At 47.4% G+C, this 19,153-nt stretch overlaps 1 protein-coding gene across 3 annotated transcripts in view; it reads left to right on the forward strand.

Annotated features, from left to right (window-relative positions):
• The window catches only part of LOC146775835 (NACHT, LRR and PYD domains-containing protein 12-like), a 497,684-nt gene that overhangs the window by 407,735 nt on the left and 70,796 nt on the right, over positions 1 to 19,153 (forward strand). For all 3 annotated transcript variants that reach the window (XM_085637540.1, XM_085637541.1, XM_085637542.1), the window contains one exon: positions 1,416 to 1,586. In XM_085637540.1, the coding sequence (XP_085493666.1) occupies positions 1,416 to 1,586 (171 nt within the window). The remainder of the gene's footprint in view (positions 1 to 1,415; positions 1,587 to 19,153) is intronic.

A 19,153-nucleotide genomic window follows, 5' to 3' on the forward strand; every position in this document is an offset into this window, starting at 1 on the left:
GCTGACACCCGCGGTACCCCACTCCCTCTCAAAAGAAAGTGTAAAATATGAAATGTGCAGAGTCCTCCTCCCTGTTCTCTGTTCCTGTTCCTGCACCAAATTAGAGAGGGGAGATGCCTAGGAAATGCCTGTGTGGCTGCTTTCACCTGCACCCCGCCAAGGGGGGGGGGCAAAACTGCTATGCTATGCTATGCTTCACGCTTTCATGCAGGTTCAGCAGTTGCCCTACAACTCATTTAGTAGAACACTGAGGGCTCTATCACACAGGTTCCAACGGGAAGGCAGGTAGTCATGTAACTGTCGATAGGGGTCAATATAGGCAGGTGAAAAAACAACCGCAGACCACCCTCAAATGGTTTCATAAACACTCACGGGTGCTTGCCGATGAACATTAACCGTGGGAGGTTCCTCTTGCGGCTCGGGCTTCCGCTCCTTGAACCGCAAACCGTACTTACTAACTGCCGCCGCTGCCGAACTTGAATTCACAAATATTTTGCAGGGGCTTCCGGATGGCTACGGGATGGTTGCGGGAGGTCCTACGCTCGGCTCACTACTATCAAGCCGCAAGCACCAGCCTCCACCACCGCCGCCGCCGCCTCTCCTGCTCCGCTCCGCTCTGCAAACAGCTGCTGACTCCACAGCGAGCGCGTTAGACCCGCTCAATCGCTCCCAATCGATTTCCTCCTCTTGAGTAGTATAAGAGTTCATGAACAAGAAACACATTTTGAACTGTGAAAGACACATCTTGAATTAAAACCACGTCTTGTGGCTGCACTCTCTCCAGTCCATCAGAATGGGGGGAATACTATCTCACTGGCTGTGATACCAAATACCCTCACAGCTGACGAGAAGGAAGAGCGCTGAGAGATTATTTCTTCAGTGGACAGGGAATGCCCCTGAAGGGATAAGACCTAGAAGCACTGAATGTTATGCAGGGTAGACACTAGACACAACGTTGTGTCCCGGGGAAGGATATGAAGTTCAATGTAAAAATAGATCAGCCTAGCAGATGAATCAAGCATGGACCTACTAGGGAAGCGAAGTGCTGTTATCAGAAATGAGTTTGATCAATTAAGGATTACAATAGTGTAAGTACCTGTCTGCTTTTGTTTTGTCTTGAACAGTAGAATCTTAGACTCATGATTATTTAAAGATGTTTCCATCTTAAAGATGTGGTTTACAGTGCACCATAAACCACAGATATTCAAGAGACTGGTGCCACCCTCCGACGTGTAGTTTTTAGTGCCCAACTCACTCTCCCTCCCCCTCTCATATATAGTTTTGAACTATTTTCATTCACCATTGCCTTGTTGTTCCTGGTAGTTTATCTTAATGTTCATCTACATTGTATCATATCACTTTTTCATCGAAATGTATCATTTCTTACCCTTACCACCATGTTCTTCTATATGCAGCCTAAGGAAAAACATCCTCACGGACAATTGCTGTGAAAGTCTGGCTTCTGCTCTCAAGAAGAATAACTCCCTCTCAAGTCTTGACTTAGGAAAAAACAAAATTCGAGATGAAGGATTGGAAACCTTGCTTGCAGCATTTGGTAGCATTCGGTGCCAAATAGAAACATTATCGTAAGTAGTGAATTGCCAGTAATCTCAAATGTACCTAACTGACAGTTGCATGTGCAAGGCTGGGTCAGTATGCAGTGACGTTACTTCAAAATGTATTGGGGATGGACACACTTCATATTGTTAAATAGAAACAAAGAGAGATTGCACCCTGGCTGAGCTGAAAACAATAGCACGTTACTGAAAATGTGGAGCTATTGGCGCTGATGCCTCGTATGGGCCTGACTTACCCTCCGTATCCTTCAGTCCTTGGAGACCGAGGATAGTTTTGGGATCAGGAACATACTGTGAACCTGTTTGCATCATTTTTTCTTGTGAAAGCATCATGAAAGTGCTTTAGTTGTACATCCTCAAGTATCTTGGAAGCTTAAGGACAGATTATCATGGGACAGAGATAATAGTGATGCGAAGCTGGTTCAACACAGGTGAGAGAGCATTACTAACGTAGATCACAAGGATAATTTGGATGAAACTTTACATAAGAAGGTATCTGCAAACTAGCAGCTGATGATACTAGGTTAAAGCAATATGCCAAGCTGTGCTAGCGTCGTAATGAACCACACGACGTGGAGCTTTTACTCTAGCCATTTGCATTCCGTTCCATGTTCACATGGCCTAGTTCAAAATTCAGCCCTGGATTTCGTAGGTTCTTTTGATTGGTTAACAGTGTTTACGATATGTGTCATTATTACATGTACATCTCTACATGTTCTCATGAAGCTGCTGTCTCGCACATCATGTCTTCTTTTATAACACATGTATTTTTATTGTTGTCTTTTGCTACGAAACACAAGCCCCTATTTGTTCACTGTTTTCCATGCTGCTATTACTTTACATACTCTGTATTTTTATAAATGTATGTATTTCTGCTGGTATTTTGACCTGTGCTTTTATGGATATTTTATATCCGAATAAAGATTTATTTAATTGAATTAAATTGAATACATGTACATCATGCAACAATTTGGTGGATAGTTTTAATAGAGTCATTTGTGAAGGGGTGCAGACAACGTTACCTTTTGTGAATGACTATTAGAAGCAGACAATTCTGGTGTTTCACTGTAGTCCACATGCCACTATAACATTTATCCATTTAAGACTTACATAAGAGAATTGTGGTGTCTGATTTCAGTCCTGGGTGGTAACGTAAGTTAACAGAAGGTCAAACTGTAGAAGTTTCCAGTTCTATTAATATTTTATCAGAGGCTTTCTCCGTTGATTCAGAAATAGAAGAAAGTGCTATTGCGCAGTAAGGAGAGGAAAATCAGAGTAAAAATTTCAGTCTCCTATGAAACTTCATTGCGCTGCAAAAAATATTACTCATCCAGCAAAGTTTAAGAATGTTGGGACGCATTTTGGGGGTTTTGGCGTAGGGCAGCGCAGCAAGTCACCTTACGGCACTGCCCTACACCAAAGTGAAATGGCAGGAATGCACTGTATTTATCCAACTCCGAAAGAAACAGTTAGTTATAGATTCCTTACTTCAGAATTACCCACAGGCGTCAGGCTGGATCCAGCGAATTTTCATCAGCAGTACCCCTGAATGTCGAAAAGTGGCGTTGGTCGACTCTGCGTTCGTCGTTGGCTTCGTGGTTGCCGGGATGACGTCGCGGTAGCTACTTGGACGCCGCCCTTGCGCGCTGACGTCAGTTCTTTCTTTTTCCGCGCCAGCAAGCGTAGATCTGGAGAGAGTGGTACCTCCAGTCACTTTTTGACTGACTTTTTGTCGACTTTTGTCGACATTGTTTTTTGAATCAATCGACGCCTGGTGCACGAGGGATTCAAGGCTTGCGGTTTTGGTAGCCGACTGATGTCGGTGACAGATCCGCACCGCATGGGCCTCTTCTGCCTGGCACGCGACCACGACACCGTCGTGCTCCGACTGCCAGACGATGAATCCGAAGTCTTTGCGGAAGCGGTCCCGAAAGCTTCTTGAGGCCCGGCAGTCGGTTCCGCGCCGTTCGAGGTCCCGGTCAAGTAGGAGGTCGAGGGACCAGTCCTGGAGCCATCATCACTCTTTATCCAAGTCTTCACACTCGGGGTCAGGTAAGTCGAAGCACAAGAAGAAGCATTGTCGCTCTTCGACTTGTCCCTGTCCGTCGACCGACACAACAAGGGATGCGAGTGGTGCCTCTCCCGCGGTTCCGCGTGCGGAGCCCGAAGGGCAGACTCAGGGCTTCCCTCCCTTTTCGGGACCTGGAGCAACCCCTGCCCAGCTTTGTAAATTTTACGAAGAGATGCATGCCATCTTTGGGCAGCCCAACTCTGCTGGCGCTCCTTCTGGCCCTGCGGACTCGGCTGGGGACCCTGGGCCTACAACACCGCCAGCTCCGGCACCGCAGGGTCCCCTTGGATCCAGACCTGGATCAAGGATCTGCGCCGGTCGACCTTGTTATACCTCTCACGGCGCCGATCCCACCAGCACCACGTCCGCACCGGCGCCCTCTGTGTCACCAGCCGACGTCGACCCCGGTCCCCACCTCGAGGTAGACACGGAGCCGGACCGGCGTCGACCAATGCCGGATCTGGCGGCAATGGGTACTTTTGCGCCTCTGTTCTACCCAGGCTCTTTGAGAACAGATTGGCAGCCAGAGGGGAGTGAGGAGGGCTGGGAGGGATCTGGAGACCTTTTAACAGACCAGTTAGGTTATGAACCAGACTGGAGAGAGTAACTGGGGGAAACCAGTGGTTTGGATACCTCACCAGTCCTTGGCATGTTGTCTCCTCCTACCATGGCTGCGGAGGAATGAGCGCCGGACGCAATGGTGTTGCGTAGGGCGGCTGAGGCTCTCAGCCTCGAGCTACCTACGGTGGCGGTCATGACTAACCTCCTGACAGAGGTGCTTCAACCGGCAGCGAGCTCTTCGGAGCCCCTGCTGCCGTTTAATGAAGCCCTGACAGACATCCTTTTGGGCACCTGGTCCAGGCCCAACACAGGGGCTCCTGTGGATAGCTTGATTACCCAACGCCACCGCCCGCTCCCAGGCGACCCCACTTTCCTCTCCCAACACCCCACCCCTGATAGCTTGGTGGTCCAAGCCTCCACCTCCAAAGGCGCATTCCCTAACGCTCCCCCAGATAGGGAATCCAAACAGCTGGACCATCTTGGGAAGAAGATAATTTCTTCCTCCAGCTTGGACTGAGGTTGGTAAACACTGCGTGTCTGTTGGGCCGTTACACCCACTCCATGTGGGATGCGGTTGCGCAAGTGCTGCCTCAGTGCCCGGAGGAGGCCCGGCCGTACTCTCCCGGGCAGTTGCTGAAGGGAGAGATGCAGCGAAGTTTACCATCCGCTGTGGGTTGGATTCCACCGACTCACTAGGCAGGACGATTTCCATGTCATTAGCCCTACGACGCTACACCTGTTTGAGGTCGACTGGTTTTTCAGGGGATGTCCAATCCACTGTTATGCACATGCCCTTTTATGGCCGTCGTCTATTCGGCGACAAGGCAGACAACGCACCGGAGTACTCTAAGGACGCATGGGCTACGGCCAGGTCCTTGGGCCTCTCCACCACCCACCCTGCGCAGTCTGCCTTTCACCCCTTTCGTGGCTACGGAAGGGGTGCCCTGCCAAGTCCGGCCCAGAGCCACAGGCCGGCACAAGCTGTTCAGCCTCAGTGTGGCCGAGGACATGGGAACCACCGCCATGGTTATGGGGGCCAGCGGGCGGGCCAGTGCACCACAGTCCCCTCTGCAGCAGCCTCCAAACCTTCCTAGTCCGACCTTTAAGGGCCGCCAAATGCCAGTGGGCGGCAGGATTTGCCATCACCTCCCCCACTGGCGCACCATTGTGTCGGACAGGTGGGTTTTGCAAATAGTCCGAAGGGGCTACTCCCTCCCCTTCGAGACTACCCCTCCCGCCATGCCACCTCAGTACCATCGCTTGTCAGAGGATCATCTGGCCCTTCTCCAACAGGAAGTTTCAACACTCTCGGCCAAGGGAGCCATCGAGCGAGTTCCTGTCCCAGAAGTAGGTCGTGGTTGCTATTCCCACTACTTTCTGGTGCCCAACAAGGACAAAGGCCTGCGTCTTATCTCGGATATCAGAAACATCAACCGCTTCCTCCTCCGGAAGTTCAAAATGTTGACAATAGCTCAGGTCCTGTCTGCCCTAGACCCTGAAGACTGGATGGTAGCATTGGACTTGAAGGACGCTTATTTCCACATCCCCATCCTGCCGGCCCACCAGCGTTACTGCGGTTCACGGTAGGCCATGACCACTTTCAGTTTACCGTGCTCCCCTTTGGCCTTACCAGCGCCTCTCGGGTGTTCACGAAAGTGATGGCGGTGGTCGCAGCTCATCTGCGCAGATCAGGGGTTCCAATCTTCCTCTATCACGAGGACTGGCTCGCCCCAGGTTGTCATCTGCCACCTCCACCGGCATTCGCTAGGGTTCTCTGTCAACGTGCTGAAGTCACACTTGACTCCCTCTCAGAAGCTCCTTTTCATCGGAGCGGTTCTGGACATGATGCAGTTTCTGGTCTATCTTCCCGAACAGCGAGTCCTGGATATTCGGGCTATGATTCCGATCTTTCAGCCTCTATCTCGGGTTTCGGTCAGAAAGACCCTGAGGCTGCTGGGCCTCATGGCCTTCTGCATCCTGCTGGTGGATCATGCCAGGTGGCTCTGCATTGGACCTGAAGTTCCAGTGGGCACAGCATATGGGGAATCTGTCCGATTACGTCCAGATCTTGGAGGGCACTACATCACAATTGCAGTGGTGGCTAACGAACCGGGATTGGGTCAACGGCAGGTCCCCCTCCCTTCCCCAACCGGAGTTCACAGTGGTGACAGATGCATCACTGCTGGGATGGGGCGGCCACATGAGAGAGGCGGTGATCAGAGGCCTCTGGTCTCCGGCGGAGTCCGGGCTCCACATCAACCTTCTGGAGCTTTGGGCGATCGGTCTTGCACTAAAGGCATTCCTTCCCTCTGTCCGGGGGAAAGTGGTGCAGGCGTTCACGGACAACACCACCGCCATGTGGTACTGCAACAAACAGGGTAGGGTGGGGTCGTGGTCCCTATGTCAAGAGGCTCTCCGTCTCTGGACATGGCTGGAACATCAGGGCATTTCCCTGGTTGTTCAAAACCTGGCAGGTTCACTGAATACCAGTGCAGACAAACTCAGCTGCTGGTACATGATGGATCACGAATGGCATCTTCACTCGGAGGTGGCGCAAGGTCTCTTTCAGCAGCGGGGAGAGCCTTGGTTAGATCTATTCACCACCAAAGAGAATGCGCGATGTCAGCAATTCTGCGCGTTGGAACTTCCAAGGTGGCACTCGCTAGGCGACGCTTTTGCGAGTGGAGCTGCAGTCTTCTATAAGCCTTTCTGCCTATACCATTTCTGCCCAGAGTGCTGAAGAAGATCAAGCGCGACCGGGCCCAAGTCATTCTTGTGGCTCCGGATTGGGCATGAAGAGCCTGGTAACCCGAGCTATTGCACATGGCCATCGATCCTCTGATCTGACTGACTCTTCGGGAGAATCTTCTGTCGCAGCAGCAGAGTACGGTCCTCCACCGAACCTGTCCAGCCTCCACCTCCTTGCGTGGCGATTGAGCGGCAACAGTTGACAGCTTTCGAACTTCCTCCCGAAGTAGGTGATGTTATCTTGGCAGCCAGGCGTCCCTCCACTAAGAAGGTATACGCCTGCAGATTGAACAAATTTGTGGCATGGTGCCCCGCAAAGGCTGTGGATCCCCTTTCTGCCCCTCTTTCTGAAGTACTCTTGTTCCTTCTTTCTTAGGCCCGCAGGCCTCAGCAGGGCTCTGCACTGGGCACTCTTAAAGGCTATGTCTCTGCAATTTCAGCCTTCCTTAGGCTTCCTGATCAGCCTTCTCTTTTCAAGTCCCCTGTTGTAAATCGTTTCGTTAAGGGCATTACTCGCCTTTTTCCTCCTGTTCCCTTCATAAAGCCCCAGTGTGACTTGAACTTGGTTCTTACATATCTTATGTGCGCTCTCTTTGAGGCGCTACATAACTGTCCTCTCAGACTTCACCTCTGCGCGCAGGATGAGTGAGCTACAAGCTTTTTCTTCCACGCCCCCCTTTCTGGCTGTTCATCCGGAAAAGGTCATCCTCAGAACTAGATCTTCCTTTCTTCCCAAGGTGGTTACCTCTTACCACACTTTTCCCACCTTCTTTCCGCCTCTGCATCCTTCTAAAGTGGAAGAGAGGCTCCACTGTCTGGATCCAGAATGTGCACTTTTCTTCTACTTGGATCGCACCAAACAATTCTGGGTGGACGATCAGCTCTTTGTTGGTTACGTGGGCGCTAAGAAAGGTCTGGCCGTGCACAAACAGACCATCTCCAGGTGAGTTGTTCTGTGCATCAAAGCCTGGTTTTTTTTGGCAAAGAAGGAGCCTCCAGTGGGACTGCGCGCCCATTGCACCAGGGCAACAGCAGCTACCACTGCTTTGGGACGAGGAGTCCCCTTTAATGACATCTGTCAGGCAGCTATGTGGGCATCGTTGCACACGTTCACCAAACACTACTGCCTGGACAGTCAAGTCCGGAGAGACAGCTTCTTTGGCCGTTCTGTTCTCCAGGACTTTCTGGTGTGAACTTAGTTCGCAGACCCACCTCCGGGGTTGGTATTGCTGGGGTATCTATTCTAAGGTAAGGAATCTATAACTAACTGTTTCTTTCAGATGAACAAGTTACTTACCTTCGGTAACGATATATCTGTAAGAAACATAGGTTAGTTATATATTGCTTACCGCCCCACCCATCCTCCCCGATATGCAAACTGACTTCAAGGACTTCCTTTCGGGGCCCTATCTTTGTGCACCAGTGGTCAGTGTCTTGCATGGCTCTGCGCTTCTGCCGTGGAAAGTCGTTACAGAACTGACGTCAGTGCGCGAGGGTGGCGTCTAAGTAGCTACCACGACGTCATCCCGGCGACCATGACGCCAACGGCAAACGCAGAGTCGACCGACGCCACCTTTTGACACGCATGGGTACTGCTGACAAAAATTCTCCGGATCCAGTCTGACGCCTGGGGGTAATTCTACGGTAGAATCTATAACTAACCTATGTTTCATATAGATATATCATTACCGAAGGTAATTAACTTGTTCTACGGTGCATTCCTGTGATTTCCCTCTGCGCTGGTGCCATTTCGGTAGGCTAGTGCTAGCGCAGGCCCCCTTGAACCATGGTGCAATCATGCCTGTGTTGTTGTCACGATTGTTTTTGTGCATGAAGGGTCAACCTTCCTGCACAAAAACAATTCTGAGAGGTGTTTTCCTTTCTGCAGCACACATGGGAAGAGGAAACAAGCATTTGCAATGCAATCGGTCTTGCATTTGTGAAAGCTAGATTTATTGGCGTTACAAATGATAATATTTTGTAGTTATATTTTTTTTGTTTGCAGTGGAGTGATTATTCAACCTATGTAAGGAGATAGGAAGGAAAGGGGATAGTGAGGAAATAGCGAAAAAGCACTCCTGAATCCCTTTTTGACTCGGAGGGATAGCTCTGTCTGAAAGCAAAATAGTGGACAGCAGATTACAACCTGGGACAACTCTACTTTCCAAGAGAGACACAGGTGTGTATTGTGACAGCTCCTGTGTAGACTATTCAATTTTTTTAATGAATGTAACTTTTTTTTCAAATAAAGTCAAGGCACTTCAAGATGTTTAATACTTTGTTTATGCATTCTTGGTCGTGTCGTTATTTTAAAGCACTACCCAGTGAAGCCAGTCACTAGTTTACCTGTTCCTGAAAAGAACTCCTGCACACGTAACCAAAGGGACCGTGTAGGCGTACAACTGCCTGAAAGGGATAGTTTGCTCGAAGTGTCAGAAATGTTTCACCCTGAAGATCAGAGGTCACGACCTTGGAGGAGCAGGCACACAAACCTAACTTAAACTAAAAAGTTTGGTGGATATGCATCACTGTGGCTTAATCACTGGAGGAGTTTAATGGGGGTTTGTTTTTAGCTATCAAGTTAAGCACTGCCTCCACTGCTCTCTCCCCAGGGCTATAATTTGAAAGGAAATTGGGCCCCTGGCTTTTACAACAGAGCCAATTACAGACGCCTAATAATTGCCGTTCCGTCACACTCACACAAAGGCACGACATTCTTTGGAGGGAAGACATAGGCCTATGCAGTCTACATAGAATGTAATTAAAAGTGAAACAGTGTCTGAAATACAGGTAGACATAGCAGCGAAAAATGGCCAATGTTCTAGTGTTGGAAATGGAGGCTGCCTGTTTTTTTTTTTTATTTACAGAAACATGTTTTTATTATTTTCCATTGCTCAATTCATAATCAAAACAAAATACTAAGAAGAAACATTGGAATTGGATCTGGACAGTCTGATGCGTAAATAAGAGACTCTGTTATACAGTATGTTACTTAAATTTTAATGAACACCACCAAGAAAAAGCGAATTGCAAAGTATTGAAAAGAAGAGTAAAAACCTTTAATGCAAAATTTGAGCTAACCAGAGCAGAGCAATCTGAATGCAATCCGAAGCGAAAAGACCGGAGCCCGGATTTATGACTGTGCATATTAAAGCTGTTAGAAATCAAAATACAAACAGGCCAACCCACATTGGTTGAAGTAGTAAGGTAAACCGTAAGGCTGTTGTAGCCTCTGCACAGAGGCAAATGTCATTTAGTAATGGCTACCTCAAAAACAAAACAGTCGGCTGACTTTCCGTGATAACGAATAAGCCACTTCATGACCAGATGAGGTGGTGCTGGCATGAGAGCCAACATGGGCAAATGTGAACACTTCTAGTGATGGTGGGGTCCTCCTCCCTTGCAACTACATACCGTTAAGTTCTCAGACACCAGCAATTCAAAACTCCCTTTCATTCTCTTCGCCCGCGCACAGGCTCCTCCAACTGCTCTCCTGCCCTTTTTCCTACCTACTTCACCACCCCTCTTTACCCATTTATGGAGGCTGCCTGTGTTAATACTGGAGGCACCACACAAGCTGACGGGGTGAGCGGTGTGCAGCAGCACAAAGCACTGCCGGGATGTGCACTCTATGCACACAGAGGCGGGGGCGGCAGACTGGGGCTGCGTGGAAGTCAGGTTGTCCTGCACTTACCAGCAGCTATGCCGCCGGGGCACCGGTCACCCCTCCCCTCCCCCTCCCCTTGGGAGGGGGCGGGGACGCCGACCGGTGTCCCCCTCTCCTCGTGCTGCCCGGATATGACGCACAAGCGCGTCACTTCCTGGCCCCTGTGGGGAAGGGGAGGCTATTTAGCCTTCCCCCACCCTCCTGGCGACCTCTTTGTCGCCCACCACGCCGCATCCCTCCCTACCGCTTACCCGGCATAGGGGTCGGATGGGGGGGTTTTCAGAGCGTTGTAATGTTTCTTTTTTCGTTGCAGACGGAGTTACAGGGCGATCTGGAAGCAGGCCGGTACAAAGGGTACCTCTGCGCGGCACCATAGGGGGTGCCTGAGCCAAAACTGAGGAGCCTCAGGGGAGGGTCCCGGAAGCCGTGTCGGCGCCCCACTAGTCCTGCGGGCGGTTGTGGGCCTGAACAACCAGGGGGTTTGCTATGCGACGCTCCGCCCCGAGAGGGGGGGCATGAGTAGAAGTTACCAACGGCACGTGATCCTAGAAAAGAATCACCTGGATGGCAGCAAAGACGGGGTTCGCTCCCACGCTGCCCGGCTCATCAGGCGGGCAGGTGGCCCAGTTGGTTGCCTGCCCTTGGATCGCCCGTAAGATAACCCACCCATTACATATTGTAATATGTAATAAACCTGCAGCAAATTTTACCCAACTCAACAGTCTGTGTGTGTGTTATTTGGGTATGCATTTTGGGGGAGGGTGGACAGAGGGGTGCCCTTGGCGGTACTATGACGCCGACCGCGGTCCCCGCAGGGGGCCACTACAGCGGTCGGAGCCCTAGTGCCGCCGGGGCACCGGTCACCCCTCCCCACCCCCTCCCAACAGTCCAGCCCCAACTGTTTCCATGAAACCGGTCCCAGGATGCTTGTTTCCCGAAACCGGTCCCAGGATGCTTGTTTCTGGTCCAGGGAAGACATGGCTTGGCAGTTCAGGCTGGACTGTTCCCATGAGGCACAGGGTCAAGACTGATTTGCATATAGCTGTGTCTGAACTAAAGTGGCGAAGTGAGCTAAAGAATGATGATGAATTCAACCCAGATCTGTGACGGGGTGAGTGTCTGAAAAGTTTCAGCGCTCCTTCCATCATCTCCTTGTGTTTGCTTTGTTCGCCCTAAGTTGGCAGGGTATGCCCAGATGTGGGTCCCTTGCTCACTTTGCCACTGGATTCAAGCTAGCCTGGCTGATGAGGGCTGTTAGCCTGTAACTGGTCCCAGGATGCTTGTTTCCGGTCCAGGGAAGACATGGCTTGGCAGTTCAGGCTGGACTGTTCCCATGAGGCACAGGGTCAAGCCTGATTTGCATATAGCTGTGTCTGGACTGGGGTGGCGAAGTGAGCTAAAGAACAATGATGAATTCAACCCAGATTTGTGACTGGGGGTGAGTGTCTGAAGTTTCAGCGCTTCGTCCATCATCTCCTTGTGTTAACAAAGCTGCAGCACTGCATAGAGGTCTTAGAAAGAGGAATTACCAATGAGACCAGAGAAGCTGCTGCAGCACTGACAACAAAATAAGCTATGCTGGAACAGAACCTCACAAGCCACCGTGAAAACGTGACGTCAACCTGTACAGCGTGTTACTTAAAGGATTGTACATCCCGAAGGTTTACTAAGTAGGAGGTTGCATGCCGGTTCTTTGAAATAGAAGACAGACATGGGTGCAATGGCTTACAGAAACCATGGCTTGTAACCACTACATGCTGAAACGTTTTATTTTCATCAGAGAACATGAAATTTACCTTTAAAATGCAGCATTTTGTTTTCTATGTAGTGAAACATGTTTAAATATAAACTCAAACCGTTTGTGATATTCGATTAAGAACAGCACAATGCAAATAAATGTGATTTCTTGTATTCAAATAAATGCCAATATACTTAAATGTCATATTACGGATAAAAGAATTACTAATATATACACATTTTAATTTATTTTTGATGGTGGAGGGATTACACTGTTACATTGTTCTAAAATTGATGACATTTTAAAATAGAAAAAAGTTTGAAAGACCCTGCCTATTAAATGTGCATCGTAGAAATTGTCAATTAGTTAAGAGTAGTGTGCTGTTTTGATACGTTGTGTTACTTCGGTACATGTATGAAAAACAAGGACTAGAGGGCAACTTTATTCACGAGGCAAATATGCAAATTAATCAACATTATTTGAATGTGGAGAATGTACCGTTGAGTAGATATGGCACATTGGTCCCACCTGCAGTAACACCTCTCTTATGCCATGCACAATAATGAGTACGGTACATAGACTGCATTAATGGGTATAAAAAACCTGCATAAAGTTAACGGTTAAACTGTACAGTGAGATAAATGATACCTACTTAGACTCTTTAGTGAGTACCACCGGCTCTAAGGGAGACAGAGCGTGCAGGGGTGGGGGGGGTAAATAGATAAATTAACACGGGCAACATGCAGGAAACAGAATAAAGAAACAAACAACGGGTAGGTGGGGGGGTGGGACAAAGAAACACGATCAGCATTAAAGAAACATCAACAACCGGGTGCGGGGAGTAAAGAAACATGAACAACAATCCTGCCCTTCTTTGTATGAGGCCAGCTGTAAACCCTCACAAGAGCTAGCAACTTTGGATAGCTAGCGTGCATATTTTGTCACAGGACCCTTTGCACATTCGGAAAGCAAATGTTTCTTCTTGTGCAGACGTGACTTGTGTAAAAAAAGAAAAAAATCGTCAATGGACCGGCCACATACCTGCCTCTCGACTGCTTTCTTGACATTATGAATACATACATAGTAAAAGTCTGCTGATGTTTCGCACCCCATCCACACCTCCAATTTTTAATCCGAGATTGCAAACCTCCCGGCTGTGCTTAAATTGCAATGCACTGTGCTCCTTTCCATGTGCGCACACCTGGAACACTTTCCCCAGGCCGCATGCGAGCTGCAACAAAATTACGTTGCTGCAACCAAAGAAATAACTTAAATAGTAAAAGATAAGCTCATGCCTGCTCCTTTCCCGATAATGGAGCCATGCTCCCGGCGCTCCAATGCTCTCCCCAGGGCACCATATTTCAAGATAAAGCGTCAAAGTAGAAGACCTTTCCACATGGAAGTCGCAGAGATGGACCTGAACCCTGCGAAACATAAGGGGCACTCTCCTGCGGCGGCACTCGATGGAGCTTCAGTCTAGGAAGGGAGTTGCAATGCTCCTGGGCAACAGGGAGAACAGAAGGAATCGAGACGACCCTGTGGAGGTGCACGTTCTGCATGTGCCGACTGAGTGTAAAATATATGTTTTTTACAAGCGCCTCACTCCGCGCTTTCATTTTAATAGCAGCCATGCACCTTTTTTTGATGACCTGCGTCTGAAGAAAGTAGCGTGGCCGCCAATACTTGAAAGTGCAGAACGTGGCGCTTGTAAAAAAAAAAAAAAAAAGTCGTCCCCAAAGAAAGTGATAAAGGACTACAGTGAAAGGAAACTGTAGTTGGCCGGTACTCCTGATTTAAAACGAAAGTGATGTATTGTGAACACTGGCCAATAAGTGGCGAGGAAATAAGAGAGATGGGATTCTGAAACAATGGGAAGCACCGGGTGTAATTACACTCCGTAGAGCGATTACAGCAGGTCTTGCATACAGCGCATGTGCGCTGATGCTCGACCTAAACTTAGCTTGCTTCCTAATAGGAAGCCAGTGCAGTGATCTGAGAATAGGTTCTGAGAAAGTGCAAGGTGTGAGCTTGAGAACAAGACAGTCTGCGGTATTCTGAACCACGTGTAGTCTTGACAAGAGAGATTCATTAGCTGCTACTGGTAGGGCATTTCTGTAGTCTAAGCAGCTAACCACAAGAGCCTGTGTGAGAGCCTTTCTTGTGTGGAGAGGCAACCATTGGAATACTCTTCTCAACATGCGCATTATCCCAAAATAGGTGCTGCAGTACAAGCAAAAAGAAACCATGAATCTTGGCTAATTTTTGGTGTAAAAAACAACGGAGCACCAAGTTGCAGCCACTCAGCGGATGCGGTGATACTGATGACTGCAGTTATCATTGGGATACGTGCCAGTTGGCGTTACTCCCATATGAGTGGTTTGCAGGTACGAAGGATGACAGCAACCACTCGGTCTGTTGTGACTGACAAGTGAGGTGAAGACTGGTTTACCCATCAGCCACGATGAAGTTGCCATAAATGATAAGGCAAGGAAACATGTTGGCCTTTCGTTTCCAAATGGCCAAGCATACGCCATTCTTTTAATTTGAGGACAGTCACGGCACCTAATAAAATAACGTTTCGCAGGTGAGTCGTACCCCATTTAAATCTGAGGATTACATTTCTTTTCTCACGGGGACCAGCTGGGTACTGAGTGACATTCGCACTGACAGTGCACTTGTACACACTTTCACTGATTTTCTTTCTTTGATTTCTCACCTCTGAGGAATTTGACAACACACACTTTTTTCTTTTCCGGTCAAGAAGGTTATCTATGATGATAACGTGGGCAAACTGGTAAGTACCTACCAGCAGCCCCCCCCCCCCCCGGTGATGCTAACGTGAGGTACTTTCTGACCTTTCTCACACTTTTTCACCAATTTTGGTCACAATTCTTTGTGGTTACAAATTTCCTCTTGAAGCTTGTATGGAATGTGGTGCATTGATGTTTTTTTTTAAATTAAACAGTTGGACTAGCAGGTCAGTGGCAGTGAGCCTGTCCTGTGAGGGAAGTTTTATGTTTGTTAAAAGCTCCCCCTTTGTCCTAAAAATACAGTTAACTGTTCTGAGTAAATCGGGTCTTTGTGTGTGTGTGTAATAAACAATAACAAATTTAGGACCCGATTTAGAATTTGGCCAAGAGGAAACTCCATCACAGCAGCTACGGATTATCTGCACTGCCAAACTGATGGTTCGGCCATCTGATTTAGGATGAGGTCGACCAAAGTATATTGACGATGGAACCTGTCTCTGCCTCTGTCGCCTACATAATCCCCCAAAAGCACAATGGAGTACAAGCTGTCATAGGTAAGCCATCGGACCATCCACCGAAATAAGGGTGTGTGGTCTGGTTGCTTTTTTTTTGCTTTTTGCTGTGCGTGAGGAACAGAAAAAATAAAACAAGCATTGGCAAATGCCAATACATCTGGCTTATGAATGCACTGCTAAGCCAGACCTAAAATCCATGTACGTTAATGACTGTCCTCCTTCCATCTATGTTGCTGCCATAGAAAAATGCCATAAATTATCTAGTTATCTAAGGCACTTTAATAGCTTTGCAATGGTCTTTATGTATCCCTGATAGTACAAGCTCAGGCATCGAGATAAAGAGCAAAATGATCTCAGCTGTGCTGTGTAGAGGGCAAGCACTTTGTGGAAGCACACAACTCCGACTAATCAAAACATGTACTTATGGCTCCCAACATGTGCCAAAGCCCCTCTCCTGATGATACCGACATAATTGTCTGGCGACAGGTGCGCTGTCAAGTCAGACCATAAAAATTGCCCTCCAACCCCACAGGAAAAAACTCCCATGGTGTGGGTACCATCAGTTTTATATTTATTAAAAAGAAACTCCGGCTTTGGAATTTGGTTTTGAAAAATATAAATCTTTGGTAAAGTTAAACGTCTGGCCGTCTGGTTTGACAGAGCCATTCGTCAAACTTTTCCAACATTGATAGAAACCACTTTGACGGTGGTTTTAGCCAATTTATTGAGATGTTTGTGGGCCGCTGGATATCTGTCAATTTGGCGGATGGAGTAAAGTCCTCTGTTACCCTGTTTACCTTAATTCTGTCTCCCAACCCTTAAATTTGTGTGCGTTCATTGCGAGCAGAGATACGATTCATCAACAGCTAGAGCTTGGTGAGAACTAAACGAAGGTTATATATGTCTTAATGTGTAAAAGCATACACTCCTAAGGAACTGTTCTTTCTTACTCACATCACTGTACCTTGATGATTTCTTTTTTAGGCCTTGTCAGTTTCCTTCCTTTCTTTTATCATCTGTCTCTTTTCATCACAAAGCGTGTGAACTGCAAGATGGCTTCATAAATAAGCCACTAGCAGTGTAATTTCCCTAAAAAAAGTAGTTAAGGAAACCTTCTTTTCATCAAACCATTTTAAGAGACTATCCTATTGGTTAGTTGATAAGTCATTTCCTTACTTCTGTTTGAGCCACTGAGGTCATTGCCTTACTGCTGTCTGTGTGAACAACTGAACTCACAACCAAATATAGTACAGCAAGGATATTATGCATTGAGCTACAATGGCACATTTATTTTCAAGTTTGCAGTGATGGGTGTCACTTTTAAGTGAAGAATGATTTTAAAAGTCCTCCAACCTTGGTGGAGTCCTTCTGGGCTTTGACAAAACCCACTATTGTTACAAACAGTATCACTTAATGAAAGTCATCTAAAACTCTTGTGCTTGGAATAATATATAAATGCAACAATAGAACTGGATGTGGAAAACCTCCATGGAAGTCAAATTTGAGTTAATCTTCAAAAAGCATATCTGACACTGTCCAAAGCATTGAACATAAGATGGAGCACATTAGCTCTCATTTTGAGTTCCCCAGATTTGTATGGGGAGACTGGTGGGCTGGAATCTGCATTTCTGGCCATTAACTCATACCTGAATTCCAGTATTACCCAGAATGGGGATTTACTTGGAGACTGGGTAATATCAGGTCCGAGTTTTAATTACTTTGTCTTCTAGGGAACGAAGCGGCTCAAATCCATACCCATGTACCACATGCTTAAAACAGGACTGTTGTCAAGGTAAATAAGGTAGGCAACGAGCTGAGAGGAGTGTTTGCTACTACCCTAGTTTGACAGCAGCTGCCCGCTACCCTGCAACACTGTAAAAGGTTCCTTGTCGGGTGTCTCTGCACTCATGTTTACAGTGTGTGTCTTTTTTTAGACAGGGCCACAACTATGGGGTTGGCTATGAGGACTGGCCTTCTAGGCAATTTTTTGCCCCCACCCACCTAAGCTTTCACAGGCCTGGCAGGTTGACATTTTAGTTGAGTTGCCCTTGTACATGTTTATGCTTCATTTAGGCCCATATAAGCACATCTTGCAGGTTAAATTGAAAGAAATGTTCCACAGTTTTGCATAAACATTCCAGGGTGAACAGATGTTTCTCACCCTTTAACTAAGGTCACCATATTCGTATAATTTAGGATATCTAATCAGAGAATAAGGCATTAAAACATTGTAAAATAATAATGCTAAAAGAAAAATGTGTAATTCTTATTGGTTTAGAAAGGGAACACATAGCATGTTACAGTATTAGGAAAAGTCTTATCATTATTTCTGTTACTTTCAGATGTCTGTGGATTTTCAGTTTTGAGATCCTTAGACATGGTTTCACAGGTACCCATATAAAATTCCTTGTTACTTTGTCGATTGTCTGTAATATGGAAATCTTGACTGTCAGGGGAGCATGCCTAGCACGTAAGAAATGTGGGACACTACCACCAACTTCAAGGCTTGCAGCTGTTCCCGCAGTAATACATTGAATGGTGTTTCTTTGGCATATTCTGCAAGTTTTCTGTGACAATTTTCTTCTGGCCCTTATTAGCATACGCCCTTAGGTATTTAAGTTCCTCAGAGTGCCACTGGAGCTTGTATTGAGCTGTACCTGCTTTTGTTGTCACCTGGGATAGTGGTAGGGCGATAATTCTATTCCAATCGACCCTATACTCTGATAATGCAGAGAAAGCTAAAATGGTTAACATAAGGGTTGGCAATGAGGTGGTAAGGTTGTCAGGTTGAGTAATATTTCATCGCATACAGAAGAATTTTGGTGTGGCTATACCTGTTATCTCTGCACTTTGTTGTATGGCTGCTGCCAGGGGTTCCAGGCCTGATAGTGTCAGGAGGGGTGACAAAGAGCATCCCTGGCCGGTGCCCCTCAGTATCAGAAAAGGTTTCAATCGGAACTCCCACAGTTGACTTGTGCTTAAGGGGTTTTGTACAGCCATCAGACCTTGGTGATGAAGTCTTCCGATATTCTTAGCCTCCGGAGGGTGCGAAACATGTAGCTACATTAGATCTTATTGATCTCCTTCTCGGCATCAAGAGATAGTGCTATCCTATCTTCTTGGCTAAACCGAGGACATTTAATAAGAGTACGCATGTGGTTACAGGAGGCTCTGCCAACTACAATCCCATTTGGGAACCTTGGATAAGTGCAGGTATTACTTTTTTTCAAGTCGAGAAGCCAGGATCCCCACCAAAAGTTTTATATCCACAGTAAGAAGAGCTAACAGGCGATAGCTGTTACATAGCAGCACGTCTTTCCCAGGCTTGTGGAGATCCCTTATTGGTGCTGTGTTAAAGAGGACCGAAAGGCTTCCCTTCTCATCAGCCAGGAAGCTGTCCTCATCTGGTGCATTGTTGTACAGAAGTTCATAAATTGCATGGATAATTTCTTCTTTTGTTATTTTGCCTTCCAAGATCAAGCTACCCTTATCTTTGAGGTGGGAAAGTGATACATTTTCAAAAACG

This window comes from Triturus cristatus, chromosome 12, assembly GCF_964204655.1.
Source record: "Triturus cristatus chromosome 12, aTriCri1.1, whole genome shotgun sequence".
Lineage (NCBI taxonomy): Eukaryota > Metazoa > Chordata > Amphibia > Caudata > Salamandridae > Triturus > Triturus cristatus.